This window comes from Sinohyriopsis cumingii, chromosome 7 (genome assembly GCF_028554795.1).
Source record: "Sinohyriopsis cumingii isolate HCF-2022 chromosome 7, ASM2855479v2, whole genome shotgun sequence".
NCBI lineage: Eukaryota > Metazoa > Mollusca > Bivalvia > Unionida > Unionidae > Sinohyriopsis > Sinohyriopsis cumingii.
In genome coordinates this window covers 138,764,635-138,782,852 of record NC_142967.1, presented here as the reverse complement: position 1 = coordinate 138,782,852, position 18,218 = coordinate 138,764,635, and the positions used below count along the sequence as shown (strand labels likewise).

The 18,218-nt window shown below is 36.9% G+C and overlaps 1 protein-coding gene across 1 annotated transcript; it reads right to left on the bottom strand.

Annotated features, from left to right (window-relative positions):
• Positions 1-5,184: 5,184 nt before the first annotated feature.
• Positions 5,185-16,576, bottom strand: LOC149796235 (ras-related and estrogen-regulated growth inhibitor-like). Its single transcript, XM_089966191.1, has 4 exons — positions 15,569-16,576; positions 8,672-8,728; positions 7,023-7,096; positions 5,185-6,186 (listed from the first exon to the last, which is right to left on the bottom strand). Exons 1-4 carry the CDS (start codon positions 15,639-15,641, stop codon positions 5,725-5,727), a joined length of 666 nt encoding a protein of 221 aa, XP_089822317.1. The 5' UTR covers positions 15,642-16,576; the 3' UTR covers positions 5,185-5,724.
• Between the last annotated feature and the right edge of the window lie 1,642 nt (positions 16,577-18,218).

Here is an 18,218-nt window from a genome sequence, read left to right as displayed (position 1 = left end):
AGTGACCCACGATTTCTCTCCATGTTAAATTTCCATTGTCCCTAATCTGACCCAGGGGTCTTTTTAATGCTAAGTCCCATTGTCCCTAATGTGCCCCACTTTACTACTTATATATGTTTAAATTATCACCTTTCAGTTCAATGCATCAATGACTTTTTGCATTAAACGAAAACTTAAAACTATAGAGTTTGAAAGTACTGAAAGTTAATGAGCTTTCTGTATAAAATAGAATGGATTTTAATTTGCTCTTGGAAGTGGAGTGTCTATTCAGTAAGTAGAATGATGAGAAAGGGTCACTTACTGGTCCAAAACCTGTGTTTCATTTCATAAGTAAGGAAAACATCCTTTTATGTGACTGCATTTTAAACCAATTTATAAAAGGTTATTAAAAGATATTACCATATTTGCAATGCATTCCGAGGACGCAACTGCACAGCATATATTTAGTCCTAGTCCGGGTTACGTACATCGGAATTTTTCATAGGGCTGTACAATATCCATTATAAAACGCCAAATGCGGGATTAATTTTTTAAAGTTCACATTAATAAATTAAAATTAACAATTGCTGTGTGTTTGGAGTTTTCAAGCAAATTATTGACCTGAAACAGAGCAAGAAAAACGGTTTGTTTGCTCTGGTAGAAGCTCTAAAACAACTGGAAAAGAGCATAATCATTACAAGAAAATGAACGATGAGATTGATGCAATGGAAAAAAAATTCAATATGAAATGGTCATCGAACATACGAAAAAATATGGAGGACACAACTGATCCTATCGATGTTTTCTTGAAAAGTGCTAAAAATCTTCACTTTTGCATATGTTGCAGAAAACAGAAAAGTATCGCTCATCTCAGACCGGAAGTACTGTATGAAGAATTCGAAAGAATTGAAGCAGGAAAATGACAATATTCAAGATGTTGCAAGAAAATCGCCCATATATAGTACAATTTTTGCTGTTCTGAAACTGTGAAACAGGATGCGTTAAGTACCTTGTGAGTCCATTATTGTAATAAAGTATGTATTTCCAATGTATGTCATTAATTAATCAAATGAATTTTATATATGTATCTCAAAGCAACATTTGATTATTTCATAATATTCCTATTTAATATCATCTGTTGAGAATATTCTGTCTATATATATATATATATATATATATATATATATATATATATATATATATATATATATATATATATATACGTTATAATTAATCCAGAAAGGTTTTTCATATTATTTACGCAAATATCAGTGTAGCTTAATCATGACACATTATACGTTTTTCGAGTAATGATTGTAAGGAACAGTTTTTATAATGCTTGAAGAGCATGCTGTAATTATGTATGTATGTATGTATGTATGTATGTATGTATGTATGTATGTATGTATGTATGTATGTATGTATGTATGTATCTATGTATGTATGTATGTATGTATGTATGTATGTATGTATGTATGTATGAATGTATGTATGTATGTATGTATGTATGTCGGTAGGTAAGTAGGTAGGTTTGTATATGTAGGTATGTAGATATCCAGGGACATCTGCGGTTTAAATTCATGTACCCACGGGAATTTGCTGGCAAACTTTCTCTCATATCCACATTGACCGAGCCTGAGACTCGAACCGGTGTTGACACAGGTGGGATGGCAGTGATTCGTAAAGGCCAGTGCTTTCCATGTTGTGTTAGTCATTGGTCTTTATTAGTTAATAACCAATATAGTGATAATTACAGATTACACTGGTCAACAGTGAAATCATTACTGACTTGAAAAGGCCCTAATCTGTAGTATTTTGGTGTGCCGAACACGAATATAACCGTGAAAAATTTGTATTGGCTCTCGTTTTGAAGATATTCATATACCTCATTTTCTATGTTTCACTGTGTAAATTTCTCCAGTAGGACTGCAGCAACATCCGGAATAATGATGTAACATTGCATAATACCATCATGCTCACATCATCCACAGTTGATTGCATCATTTTCTGATGCAATGCAATACTAATGCCATGCGGCTGCTGAAGTAAATTGACGTCAGCAGTGTACTATACATGTGTAGGCCTATTATACTAATGCCAGGCGGCTGCTGAAGCTGACGTAAGCAGTGTACTATATAAAGCCCAATCAGATAGGTTCAGCATTTAAAATATTTTAGACGTTGTGCGAGACAGTTCAAGCTACTGTTACATAAAACTTATTATTTTATCCATTTACGTACAATAAAGAACAGTAATGCCTCGAAAGTGTGTTAATACCGCGGACAATTTTTGCTATATTTGTGGGAAAGTGACATTTGCCAACCAGAAGAAAAGTATCAATTCTCAAGTGAAGAAGGCATATCATCTTTACTTCGGATGCAAGGTTGGTGACCAAGACAAGCCTTGGGCTCCGCATATATGCTGTGCTACATGTACAACACAGCTTTCACAGTGGTTGAATTGCAAAAGGTCATCAATGCCGTTTGCAGTCCCAATGGTGTGGAGAGAGCCAAGCAACCACCTAAATGACTGTTACTTCTGCTTGGTTCCTCCTCTTTCCGGCGGAATAACGAAGCGAAAGAAGTCGAGAATAGTCTACCCAAACATTCCGTCTGCATTGAGACCAGTTCCACATGGTGAGGGACTTCCTATTCCAGAACCTCCAGCAGAATATTCTCTTGATTCATCTGACGAAGACAAAGGTGAGTCGACCTGTTCTTCTCCTGGTCCATCAGCATGCAGTGATCCAGATTTTCACTGTGGTGCATCATCAACCCCACACAGAATAACACAGGAAGAACTAAATGACCTGATTCGTGATTTGGACTTATCAAAGAACAAGGCAGAATTGCTAGGATCAAGACTCCAACAATGGAATCTTCTAGAAGAAGATGTCACAATTACTGCATATCGAAAGCGCCACCAGCAATTGGAGCCTTTCTTCAGAAAGGAAAGTAATCTGATATTCTGTTCCGATATTGAGGGCCTCATGAATGCTTTAAAAATCACTCATGACCCACAAGAATGGAGACTATTTGTGGACTCTTCGAAACTGAGTCTCAAGGCTGTGCTTTTGCACAATGGAAACATTCTTCCATCTATTCCAGTAGCGTATGCTGTCCACATGAAAGAGACATACGATAACTTAAGGCAGCTACTGAATTCCATTGAGTATAACAAGTACAGCTGGCACCTCTGTGGTGATTTGAAGGTAGTTGCCCTTTTAATGGGACTGCAGCAAGGATATACAAAATACATGTGTTTCTTATGCGAGTGGGATAGCCGAGCAAGGGAAATGCACTACATGAGGAAGGAATGGACTCACAGGCAGAATGTAGCCATTGGAGAGAAGAATACCCAACACCCAGCTCTGGTTGAGGCTCAGAAAATCTTGCTACCACCCCTTCACATCAAACTAGGTTTGATGAAGAACTTCGTGAAAGCCATTGACCGGACTTTGCCAGCATTCCGATACCTGCATGAAAAATTCCCTCGACTCAGCGAAGCAAAGATTAAAGAGGGAGTTTTTGTGGGTCCTCAGATTCGATAGCTTTTCAAAGATGACCGGTTCAACAACTTGCTGGAAGGTGACGCGAAACAAGCATGGAATGCTTTTCGCCTAGTTTCTACAAACTTCCTCGGAAATGTTAGGGCAGAAAACTATAAGGAACTAGTAGAAGACATGTTGATGAAGTATAAGAAACTTGGCTGCAATATGTCTCTAAAGATTCACTTCCTTCATTCCCATTTGGATTTCTTTCCTAGCAACTGTGGTATTGTTAGTGATGAACACGGCGAACGTTTTCATCAAGATATCGCAACAATGGAACAAAGATACCAGGGAAAATGGTCCACTACAATGCTGGCTGACTACTGCTGGACACTCCTCAGAGATGCTCCCGAACAGCTGTACAAGAGACAGGCGAAGAAATCTAAGATGTAGTCAATGACTTGATTTTTTATAGGTAGGCTATTACAGTTGACCTTTTACTATTGGAATGCATTTCGTTATGTAAACATTAATTTCTTGCAGATTACAAAAAAACTAGAGCCAATTTTGCAATTTGACTGTCATATTCGTGTTCAGCACATAAAAATTGATAAGAATTGACTAATTTTATTTCAGTAACATGACTTTTGTAAAAATTTGTTGTCCAGTGTTATTCTAAGACTCGGACTGATATCATGTTGGTGTCAAACCTAGATTTTGTGTACTGTGATGACGTTTCACGCAGAATATGTTCGGTATCAATTTCCTGCATATGATGCCTTCAGATATATCGTCCCTAAATTAAGATGCCATGAAACAGAAACCTGGTTATGTTGTTCGGGGCTTAACACCTTTATCAGTCGGTTAACTGGTTCCGAAAAAAACGAAGAAAACCTCGGTAAAAAATAAGGAGCCACTGGAAACTACTCGAGCATTTCCTCGCATACCCACATTGTTCAGTCCGAGGCTCGATCCCACACGACAGAGGTGAGATGGCAATGATAGTGTATCATATTTGGAGTATGCGCATTTGGTTCTAGCTCCCCGTTTTGAGGAATTCTTAGATTTGTGTCATTACTTGTTTGATTATTGGAACTCGGTGCAATGGAAATATTCCTTAGCCCGAAATAATTAGCCAGTTACTAGGTGCAAACATCACGGAGTGAAGTGTTAGTGAGTCTCCATGAATCTAGTGGTGTACATGACTGCAGTTGCAGTATTTACGGTTGAAAACCGATAAATTACACAATGGAATCAACAAGAAGGAACGTAGCAGACACATGTTAGGTCGCCATGGTGGGTAATATGATGCAGTTGTACTGGCGAATTGTGCTTTGAACCATAAATTGACTGGCCTAAGGGGTGGCGTGGTTAAAATATCTCTCTGTGTTAGGGGATAGTTGTATAGTTTGTATGGCCTGAACTGCTGACGGTATGGAAAGTCGATGAAGAGAAACCATGCAGATGTGCGGTTGATATATATTTGGCAAGTTGTGAGATCTGTCATCTTGCATTGTTTAGAGCAAAATTTATGTATAGAACTGACGCGTCGGGCTTTCTTATTTACAACTAAAGTTGCATGCAAGTCTTTGGAAATTTGGGGTAAACTTATGTCTGATCTACAGAATCGTCATATCGTTTGGACCGTTTAGCAGAGTTTATGCTTATATTCGAGAGAATCCAGCGTCCTCAGATTACATATCAAATGAACAATGTTTATGCTATTTTTTTGGAAACTGTATTTGACTATGTACATTTCTGTTTTCATACAAGAGGAAAGATACGTATAAGGAAAATACAACATCTGTAATTAATTTAAAGTTCCCAATATGATAATTTTAATACACTGAAAGAGGCTGTTTTTCACTTCTGCAAGTCATTTAATATGAATACAAAGTTACTCTGCTTCAGCAAAATTTTCAGTAAGTAATGCTTTCATTCTCTTAATGTTGAGACTTGGTTCCTGATTGAAAGCCATATATGCACTTTAAAATCTTGATGTCGATCGACATGATGTACGAAAGTGGGAACTAGATATAATAAATCACTTTTAACTATATATATATATATATATATATATATATATATATATATATATATATATATATATATATATATATATATATATATATATATATATATATATATATATATATATATATATATATATATATATATATATATATATATATAATTGTATGTCTTATTGTACTGCATTGTGATCAGCTGTCCCACCATGCTAGATGATCGTCAAGTTACGGTGGCACCAAAAATTGTTGTTTTCCCGTTGGAGACGAAGGACTCAATGGATTTTTGCCATTAGGAGATTTAAATAAAATATGGAACATATTTCTGACTTGATGAGCAGAACTACGTCGTCTAGGTTTAGCTTCCACTTGCTTCCTCCGTTTTATCTCCCTGTGAAGTTCATAGAAAAGTTCGAATATTTCCTCACCACCATCGGAAGCGGAAATCTCATAGAATGCGCATGCCATGTCCGTGGCCATGTTTTGTCCCTCCACATAACTGACCTTTCTTTCATGACAGAGGTCAGATTTGTTTCCAACAAGCACACACATTGAATTTGTCTTTTTAATATCATCCAGGTATTGTTTAATGTTTTGCATTTCCTCAAAACTGTTTCTGTCATTTATGCCATAAACCAGAACGAATCCATCACCCCATCTCACGTGACCCTCACGGTGAATCGTGTATTGCTGAACAAAACATAAAAGACTACTGATATTAAAAGGGTCTTTCTGTCAATTTCAAACATTTCGTTTTGCTTGTTTAATCATATGCTGCCTGATTTGATGGTTAACTCTTTAGTATGATAGGTCGAAAAGGAATCAATAAAACGTTTCTAAAGTTCAAGTTATAAAAACGAAATTTAGTTAATCCAATAATCTATCTGAACAACATGCCAGAACACATGGGCTGAACCCAGAAAAAAAATCAACAACGACAAAAATCATGCCGTATTCTATGAAACAAAAGTAACTACAAATCTTCATTCTTATATATAACGATGTGACATGATTGCAAATGTTAAAATAACGATCATAATTCGACTGAAATCTGATGTTCGTATAAACGGGATAACAGCTACCTACTATCACAGTATTTGAACGAGACCGATGTATAAATAAATAAATATAAATATAAATATATATATATATATATATATATATATATATATATATATATATATATATATATATATATATATATATATATATATATATATATATATATATGTGTGTGTGTGTGTGTGTGTGTGTGTGTGTGTGTTCATTACACTCCCTATAATTAGTTCTAAGCGACCAGAAGGACTGGTCTAGGTCTAACAATTATTGTAGAGATATATACATAACATGGCAGCGAATACAATCATACAATTGGTCTTCACCTTTCAACAAGTAGAGGTAATTATGTTACATCACAAACACATTTACGGAGGAAGACAAATTACGACACAAGATTTACATTGCCTAATCTCATTTAACTAGATCCTCGCTGAAGCACTTGAGTTTAGTTGAATGAGACTACTCACCGGACCCGCCGTGTCAAGAATCTCCATGGTTACGGCCTCATCATCAACCGTAGTATGATGCTTGTACGTGCATTCTATAATAATGAAAAATATGTATGTACTTATTGTTATGTACATTTAATTTATACCGTGTCTTCACCTTTGTCCATGATTATAAAGTGTATGTATCATTTCGCATACAACATATTACATAGCTAACTTTTAATTATGATTTCAGATTATATTTTAAGATAATCAGTACTGGCAGGTAAACATGTGTAAGTGGATTCGAATTCAGGATTTTGGTTATCCAGAGAAAATTCCTGGTGTACTTGATGTTTTAAGTGTTCTTTATTAAGATTTAAGTGAAATACTTGTTTACAACTTGTTCTAGAAATGAACTTTTGACTCTAATAATGGTCCTCATGTTGTGTCTTAGGCTTTTATATCAAGGTTGTTTAAATTTGCATTATTCATTCCTATCCTTACATCTGTAGTGGAATCAATCGTTTAGCTGTGCTCAGCGATAATTTGAGAGGATTTATTTATTTAAATAATTCATTGGAATTACAAAGTGCTCATTAATACTTTCGGACTAAATCACTAGTTCGGGATTATTGTAAATTCATTTAGAGACATTTTGAATTAAATTGTGATAAATCAAGACTGTTAGCACATAAGCTATATTCCAGGCTATTGATATATCAACACATTCAAGATGTGATTTCTTTCGGAACACAACTTGAATTCATTTCTAACACTCTATACTTTTCGAACGGTGAGAAACATTTAGAACTATTTGGCCTTTAATTCATAATACTCTAAGTTCTTTTAATGGTTTCACTTTGTATTCTAAGGATATAAATTATTTGTTTACAAGCCACAGAGTATGGTCGTGTGCCTTTAAAGACAGAAATAGCAGAAGGAAATCGAGGGTCATGGGTGGAACCAAATATTTGTAAGTTACGTACCTTCTCTCCTATATAGTATGATACATAGGGTCTTATGTTACAACGGGTCGGGGGGGGGGTAATCTGAGGTATTTTTCTCACTCTGTATGAATTGTTTCCTTCAGATTATTGGGTTTTTTTTTTTCTTCTCAACACGTCGATCACCTATGGTTTATTTAAGGTATACAATGTTATCACGTTTATGTTGCTTTGTGATTAGTTAAAGGTTTCAAAGACAATGAAACCAGGCCCCTTCACACGTTAGAGGCTTGAGAGTTTGAGGCGCTTATGCGTTGGTTAGTTTAAAAGTTTGGAAATACATGGAATGGCAAAACAGGCTCCAATAAGTTATTATAGAAAGATTTAAAAGACAACTAAGTACACAGCGAGAGTATTTAAGAGATCTGAAAAAAAAAAAACATAACTGGCAAAAATCTAGAACCCGTAGGGGTTGGAGGTCTGGGGTATATTCCCTTCCCGGCACCCACCCCCTCTGATAGAGTTTGAGTCTGACTGATTTATTTGCAGTTCCGTCGAATGAGACCAAGCACGTACTGTCTCAGTCAATTGCGATATTAGCTGTTACCGTTTTGATTGCAAGCGAAAATCACAGATTGACATTTTCCAGTGGTTTATGATATATGTAGTCTCAAGAATAAAAAGCCAGTTAGAAGCATCTTTAGGAAATTAGAACGGTTTCTTAATTAAACTGATACCAACCTAAGGTAGGATCGTACTCCCATATGAAACGTCGTGTCAGAAATCGGACAACCAGTGCTGAAAATAATGCAATAGACATTGTAAGTAGAATTGGGGATGTGTGTGTGTGTGTGTGTGTGTGTAACCATTATAAGTGGTATGATACAGTACGATATTTATTTCAACGGCGTTGCAGTAGTTCACCATATATTTAGTATGGCTTTTCACACACACATACACACACACACACATCAATCCATCCACCCCCATCCACCTACATACACACACTATGCAAAGTTGTGTGGGAATGTCATCTTGCGTAAACTTTGGGTTGTTTTAAACATTGTTAAATTAAATGCAATCTAAAGACATGATCGTTTGAAATATCTTGTTTTTGCTGGTTTATTAATATATTCATAAAGGATTCATAAATGCTTCCTGATAAGATCACAAGCAGACGATATTCTGCCCATTTATGTAACAGTATCTTGAGATTCAGTGAATTTATTTTAACTTCCAATCACCATATAAACGCAATGGTAAATCTGCCAGCATACCACAAATATGGCTGCTGATGACGTCATTCGGGAACTATCGGTCTGCATGTCGTACTTATGAACTTATTTCCGTTTTGATAAATAATCTTTCTATACTCAGAAGCAATTAACGATATCTTTAATTAATTAGATGGCTTCAATTAATATATAAAATAAAATACCAGAACTTAACAATTTTCCGTTGAAACATCACGAAAGAGAACAGAGAACAGTGTTCATAACTCATTTAGAACATTTCACTCACATAAATTGATAACATCGTATTGTCGTCGTGGAGGTCTAGGAAAAAGAGGGCGGATCCGATTTTAGGATTTGAAATTTATTGCTTCTTTGTAGCATATCAGCTAGTGTTAAAATTGCCGTTGATCTGTTTCTCTGCGAGAAAGCAGTGACACGCTGAGTTTCGAAAAGGCTAATCTTGTCCCCATGCAATTAGAGTGCTCTGCACGATTTCTCTATGGCAGAAGTTATCATTCATTAAATTGTTCCACCCAATTTTTTTAAACAGTGTTTTCTGTCAGAAGTAACGTTCCTGTTTGTAAATTGAACTGCCTAATTGCGTTATAATTTAAACAAGGCAAAATATTGAAAATGGATTCAGAATAGAATTAAACCTGGCGAGGAATGCTGATGCATAAATTAATATGTAAATAAACAAAACATTTTTAATGTTATGGGAACAATTACATTGACTAACATTATACTCTTTTCAAATGATGGCCAAGAAGATTTAAAAAATACATAATATGGTTCAATTTGGACTTTTTTCAGACCATTATGCATACAATTTGCTCCTGTTTTTAACCGTGGCTGTACAAATAGAGTAATTATTTTAGCAAATTGCACACTGGTAATAAACGTTTCCAACGCATATCGAGATGAAAAACCAAAACACTTATGTTTCCACTTCAATTTCAAGAATTAAACAAATGTCTTCTATTAAGTCAAGAGGTACAAAAATAAGCCCACACTAATGTTTAGATGCTTTATTTTTCATGGGAGTTGCAAAAGCTACACTAGTATATAACCCTTCCCTTCACATGAAGAGATACTTATATTTGTCCGTCTGTCCGGGTAGTGCAACATTTCAGCTGGAAGTCGTCATAATACAGCAGGGCGTCATTACCTGACATGGAAAGACAAGTGAGCTGTGGACTTTTTCGATCTTCAAAATTGAATACGAGGGAATGAAAACCGAATTAGTTACGTCAAGATGATAAATTGGTATAGTATGTGGAATTTCCGAAGTCTCTTATTTCCATTTCCATTAGGAGAATACCAAACGCATCTGCAACTTCGAATCTTGGAATTCATGTATTGCTATTCGAGGTTTAGATTCAACTTTCAATATAAAACATCGGTTATTTTATTGGGGGGTGGGGGTCGATAAGAATTCACAAATCTGTCAGTCAGTCGTTTTCAGTCGAAGTTCTAATTAAACAAGTGACCAGTCTTTAGCTGGTCTGTAAGTTAAATATTATAAAATAACACCTGGGTGTTATGCTTGTTTATCAGCAGAATTGTGATTCACTGATATGATACCCAGATAGCTTTTATCAATTAATAAATCAAATTGTTATAACTTTACTATTTTTTCAGCTTTTATCCACCAGCCGAAAATTACTCCCATTTCAAAACTAACATTTGCAGCTGAAATATTTTATTACACGACACACGCTAAGCCATTGAGAAGGCGACATTGTATCGGATCCGGTAATTCGTCAATGAACCTAAATGCCTGATTTGTTAGACGCCCAAATCGTAAAACCCTTGAAATATATGATACCAAGTTTCAAAACATCAGTACGACCAGTAAACGTATGGTATCAAGTTTCAAAACAACAGTACGACCATTAAAAATGGCACAATCAGATTATTACTGATTGACGAAGAATTATTATTGGTGTAGTAGCAGATTAGTAGCAGTATTTGTTGCCTGGATAGACCACAATAGTTAGTCAGATTGGAAAGACATCACTGGATAGTCACAATGGAACCATATCAATGGCCAGTCACCGTGGAAAAACAACAATGGATAGTCACACTGGAAAGACCACAATGGGTAGTAACATTGGAAAGACAACAATGGATAGTCACATTGGAACTATAACAATGGGGAGTCACAGTGGAAAGACAACAATGGATAGTCACATTGGAAAGACCACATTGGGTAGTCACATTGGAAAGACAACAATGGATAGTCACATTGGAAAGACCACAGTGGGTAGTCACTTTGGAAAGGAAACAATGTGTAGTCACATTGGAAACAGAACAATGGGTAGTCATATTGAAACTATAACAATGGGCAGTCACATTGAAAAGACAACAATGGATAGTCTAACTGGAAAGACCACAATGGGTATTCACATTGGAAAGACAACAATAATTAGTCACGTTGGAAAGACCATTCTGGTTACTAACATTGGAAAGACCACAATATGTAGTCACTTTGTAAAGACAACAATGGATAGTCACACTGGAATGGGCGGTCACTGTGGAAAGACCACAATATTTAGTCACAGTGGAAAGACCACAATGGTTAGACACACTGGAAAGACAACATATAGTCACAGTGGAAAGACAACAATGGATAGTCACACTGGAAAGACCACAATGGGTATTCACATTGGAACTAAAACAATAGGTAGTCGCATTGGAACTACAACAATAGGTAGACACATTGGAAAGACAACAATGGAAAGTCACAGTGGAAAGATATCAATGGGTAATCAGAATGGAAAGATAATAATGGCTAGACACATTGGAAAACCAACATTGCCTAGTCACAATAGAAAAACAACAATGGCTAGACACATTGGAAAGACAACAATGGATAGATATATTAGAAACACAATGGGTATATACATTGTAAAGACATCGATGAGTGGTCACCTTAGAACTAAAAAAATGACCAGTCACATTGGAAAGACATTAATGGGTAGACACAGTGAAAGAAACATCAGTGGATAGACACACTGGAAAAATATCAGTGGGTAGTCACCTTGGAGCTTCAACAATGGGTAGTCACTTTTTAAAGACATCAGTGGGAAGACACATTGGAAAGACCACAATGGACAGTCACATTGCAACTACAACATTGGGTTATCACATAAGAAAGACGACACTGGGTAATCACAATGGAACGAAAACAATGGGATGACAACAACGGGAAGGCACATTGGAATGACAACAACGGGTAGTCACATTGGAATGACAACAACGGGTACGAGCGTACGAGAGTAAAGCGATTAAAACTCAGAGTATATTTATCGATCCAACAAAAGACTTTAGAGCAGCACAATCTTAGAAATGTCACTTCGTGCGATTTTTTTTTTATATCCCCAAGCATTAGCGGGAGATACTGTGACACCCCTTTTATGTATGTCCGTTTGTTCACCGCTATTGCCAGTGCCACAAAGGTCCCGAATAGTTTGGGTTTTTTTATTGGGGGTGGGGGGGTTATTCACGAAACTCTGTTGTCATGTTGCAAGCGGGTAAGCATCTGCAAACGGGGGAGATGTCATCTTTGGCTTTCATCCTTGGAATCCTTGGGAGGTTAAAGGTCAGATGCACACACAATTCAATTAAATGACATTTTCAAATATGCTCTAACCAAATTCTATATAAGTAGGAACATACACCATATTTGTGATGGATTTTTTCTATCGTGCTTACTGTACCTTGCTTCTCTCTGCCGGTGGGGGTGAGTACTGATGGTTATGGAGGGGGCAGTAGAAGATGCCATGCAAGAACGTGGGGAGTTGCAACGGTGTGTTATTAAAGTCACTCTAGTTTTATTTCTGCTCGGAAAAAAGCGTATATGGGCTGACTATATAAATAGTCCAATCCCACCTATACCCCACCTACACCTCACCTATACTCCACCTACATCCCACCTACATCCCACCTACACCTCACCTATACCCCACCTATACCCCACCTACATCCCACCTACACCTCACCTATACCCCACCTACACCCCACCTATACCCCACCGCCGCTCAGGATATATAGGCTATTCGTAGTATTTTCGATTCGTTCTTAATCTTCGTGTAACATCATCGGAGCTACACCAGTTCAAGGGAGACAAATCTGGAGTAACACAATGAACAGTATGAGTCCATCCTATACATAAAGCGGCTACAAGTAAATGATCAATACACCATTTGAAATGAAGTTCATATACTAGCTGAGAATATTATTCTCGATGACCGAAAATATAAGTGACGTGTCTACAGTTTTATATTTACAATAAATAATACTTTCTAACTTATGTGTTATATAAGAAAATAATATATGATCTTTATAATACCGGATCATAACAACTTGGATTTACAATAGTATTTACATACACGCGTATTAAGACAAAACTGTAGATTTCCATCGTCAGCTTTTTTTGTAAATACTACTACTCTTTGCTATTGTTGTTGTTGTTGGGTTTAAAGACGTTTATCAGCACAAGATATTCTACACATGGCGGCCAGTATATATGGTGGAGAAAGAACCCGGGTAAACCCCAGAAGGAACCATCGACCCACGAGAAGCTAGTGGCAAGCTTTCTCACGTACCCACATTGGCCGAACCCGAGACTCCAACCCAAGCAGACAGAGGTGAGATGGCAGCGCTTTAGACTACTCTTAGTACTGGTGTTGCTAGTAAAAACATTGGTGTTTCTCGTACTATTACTACTCCTGTACTTGGTAATAAATACAAATAAATTAATAAGTAATAAAATAAATTCCAACCTGGACTAAAATATCGATTATGTTCAATATTTGTTTCCTTCTATATCCGAGTGTTGAATACATATGACAAGTTCTTCAAACCATGGGAACAATCCTTTGTATATGTGTACCCGTGTGAGTGTGTGTGTGCGTGTGTTGGAGAGAGAGAGAGAGAGAGAGAGAGATTGTATATGTGTGTTTGTGTGTGGAGAGAGAGAGAGAGAGAGAGAGAGAGAGAGAGAGAGAGAGAACGAGAGAGAGAGAGAGAATAAACCAAATATAACCAAACAGAAAACAGGTTAATCAAGTATGGTTCGTTTCAAGTAGGAATGTAGTCCGAGAGTCAAGTAGCGGAGACTATCGCCTAGTTATCATAAACTAACGCCCCAGCCCATTTTGTCATGCATTCGTTGCTCGAAAAGGATGGAATGTATTAATTAGGTTTAACAGTATGTCAGCATAATAATTATTAAAAGGTCGACGATCGAATCGAGATGCACGAGAACTCACTTTACTCTTACATGTTTGAATGGCAGAGGGAAATCTATAAGCAAGAGACAAAAGACAATACAACCAACGACTTCACCCGTGCATAAATGGCTTTGGAATCCCATGGTCTTTGTTTAAAAGGGCAAGGGAATGCAACTCAACCAGTACAAGTACAATATATTGACAAAACAATCGATAATGGGGTTAATACAAAACAGTTTCCGATTGTTTCGAGTTAAACACGCATTTCGTCAGGGGAAGAAACAATTTTCATCTGCAAAACAAGTGCTAAACACAAGAGTCAAGATAAATTCTTAACTCTTACATGTTTGAATAACAGGGGCGGGTGTCTGAAAACAAGAGATAAATAAAAAAGAAAGAATGAAGAGCAATTCAAAACCGATCTTAAAACGGGTAAACTAATTCCCTTTTCTGTACCACTGCCAGCTTAACAAAGTTGTAGAACAAAATTCAAATGTATTGTCAAGTATATCGCACAGAGTACCAAAATGGTTTGACTTTATTCTAGGCTGGAGACAAATGACGGAAACCAGCGAAACATTAGCTCGTGTGTGTAGGCCGGTTTACCAAATTTCTGTTTCAAAGAAGCACGTACAAATACAAATATATGACCGTTCCGGTGGCCAGGTAGTTAAAGCGTACTCCTCGGATGCTGGAGGTCGCGATTTCGGTCGACTCATAACAAAGACTTATAAAAAAAAATGGTGCAGACAGTTGCCTCACTTGACGCTTTGCATTAAGGGGTTAGTGTCAGGACTTGTCAGCCTGGTGTCACGATAATGTGACTGGGTGGGGACATCGTGATACGTGTCTGCGTCATGATACGTGTCTGTCCCAGTGCTAGACGTCACTATAAACTGCCACACTGTAGACATCGTAGCGATATGAATGAAAAATGGCTAAAGCTACGTTAAATAATCCATAATAAATACACACACACACACACACACACACACACACACACACACACACCTGAATTTACACTGTATTAAGAATGGTACGTTGAGAAATAAGGAAAAGTATTTAAGTTGAAATGCATCGTAAAAAGTAACCAATTAGTCAAGGAAGCAGGTAGGCAAGTAAGAAGGTAGATAAATAAAGTATGTATACATATAGTCACCACTTACCTGATTTACCTACTCCTGCGTTTCCAAGAACCACAATTTTACTTTCCGCACCCTTCTTACCAGTTGATGACATTATAATTTAATAGTACATCAGCACAATAATTATAACAAGGTCGGCGGTCGACTCGAGGTGCACGAGGTTCATTAAAATGAGATGAAAAATAAAATAGAGCTAAAGCTTACTAGAGGAGCATCGGTTGCTTTCTGTATCACTGACGTCAATGAAAACTACAGAGATTTTGTAGAAATGTTTTGTACTTCAGTTTTGTATGACTTAACCACTTTACTCTGGTCTTTCGCTGGTTCACTGTTATGCATTGCACTTAATGCATTTGTCTTAAATTTGATATATTCTCCTTTACTGTTCAGATCCAGCCTTTATCAATGATCACACTGTTGTAAGAGGGCAATTTATAGCAGTTATTGGCTTTTTTCGACTCTGGCATCCACTTCAAAATCTCTTGCCAAAGTTTCCTGTTCCATATGAAGACGATGAAGATGTGAAAGCTATTAGAAAATCGTGAGCATGACTATCAGCTGATTGTAACTCCTCGGGGCTTAAGGTAAACCCTGCTGTACACCTTTCGTTACATAGGTTGCTACATGTAATGTAATGAAACCAACAGAAGCAAGAGATTGGCCTGGTGTACCATGTTTCAACACATGATCTCTATTCATCACTTAGGCGTATGGAAATAAAATGGAGAGGTTTATCTTTTCCCCAGTGTTTAATGCTCCTCGGCTTTCTGGTATTAGTTCCTTACGTGTGTTTGTTTTTTATTTAAAAAATCTCCATTAATGTTTCCACTCCAACTGTGAATCGCGCACGCAGTGGGGCAACGAATCGCCAAACCTCTTTACGTAACTGTAGATTAAATGCGGTGAAGAGTCTTTCAGAAGTTAAGAGACGTGTAGGATTCAACTGTGCGTGCGGCTTCATATTTCAGTTCGACAGAAAGAATCGGGAACCAGTCTATATATCTTCACTTTACGAGGAATCAGAGATCGACCGTAAACTCCACGTAAAAGTTATCAAGATACTAAGATATAAGTGTCGACAGATTTTTCAGCTTTGATTATCAAATACACTCATCATTAGCCCGAATCTTGATGAAATTAATGCAACCTGAAATAAGAAGGAACCAACGTGTGAATCGGGAAGAAAAGTCGTAAATGTTGACTACAGCCTATTGCTAACAGAACATACACAACTCTTTAATCGAAGTTATCTTTTCTACCTCCCTACGGAAAATTATGTATTAGCTGTCGTATAAATTTCAGAGACACAACGGACTGTTGCAAATTATACATTTTCTTTGGCATGCAACACCCGTTACAAATATACTTACTTGAAAACATACATTAAAATCTGGGCATCCCTAATCATTCACAAACCTTCCTACTTACACATACCAAATAAACGATAACCGGTATAGGCAGATGTAGATGCATAAAGACAGACTAAATGATGCAGCAAACAGAATGCTCTTTGTGTCCAGGATAGAAGCACAGGCACACACAGATGCACATGCAAGCCGCTAATTCACATCATTCAATAAAACATTTGCTTCCTAAAGTTTTTAAACAGAAAAATACAACAAATAAAAAGACGCTGATATCAAAGACAACAGCTACTCGATTTGATTCACCAACAAAATACTGCTGTTTTTCCCCATGTTTATGTCTTATAAATCGCAAAAGTTAAAAGGATTCTGCCGTACCTCTGTCTCACAACTCAGGGTTGGCCCTAATGGTGGGCGACGTGTGCCCCTAGACAGGGCCCCGAGACTGAGGGGTCGTCAAAAATCAACTTTGCATCTAACAGTCCTTATTCATTCTCACCGCCAGAAAATGTTTGGACTGAATAAATATTTTATTTCTCTAGCAAATTGGTGCCTCATTTATTGCAACTAAAGATCAACTCAGACGAAGCTATATAGAGTCACGTGATAAAGTCAAACGTTCATTAAACTCTTTAATTTTATTGATATCAGAGATGGATTAGTGAATCCCTAAGCAAATCGTAAAATTTGGCAGAGAAAACTTCTGCCTTCAGTTGGTCATCTCACGTTCCCTTGACAGAAGAACTCAAGTTAAGTTAGCTACGATGTTGGAGCCTCAACTTCATTTGTTGTGGTTGAGGCTACGAACTGATCCCATATCATGTAATGGAGCCCAAAAAAAAAAATCACCACTAAAGGCAGAAAAACAAATAGTGTTGAAATCTACTACATAAGTATAATCATGTTGTGAAAGAAGTTTGGCTTATTTTGAATGCAATAAACTCTTACACGATAAAATAAATCGGCATGGTTACACCGCCATGACAGATAACGCGAGATTCTCGCCGTTACCACTTTTCTATATAAGGCGTGCCAGACCATATCTGGATATTCTACGCTATGTTATTATCAATCTAGTGGCGAATAAATGGCTTCTTGGTGGAATTTCAAAGTTGCCGATAAACCGTATTTACTTTTAATGCACAGAATTTCTGACTCAAACCGCGCCATATTTTTACAACGATTTGTTTACGTTTCCAAATAAGGCCTCAATGTCCTTCTATGGCATACGAACAAAAGAGGCTAAGAACGGAAGTAATCATTATTTGAACTAAAATGTAGATATGGGATAAGAAAGGTAAACGAGA

Excerpts from the sequence above, each read along its gene's own strand:
- LOC149796235 (XM_089966191.1), bottom strand. The coding sequence starts at position 15,641 with ATGTCATCAACTGGTAAGAAGGGTGCGGAAAGTAAAATTGTGGTTCTT. Across the intron at positions 8,729-15,568 it reads CGCAGGAGTAGGTAAATCAG|CACTGGTTGTCCGATTTCTG; the intron begins GTAAGTGGTGAC and ends CATTATTTTCAG. Across the intron at positions 6,187-7,022 it reads TTCTTGACACGGCGGGTCCG|CAATACACGATTCACCGTGA; the intron begins GTGAGTAGTCTC and ends TGTTTTGTTCAG.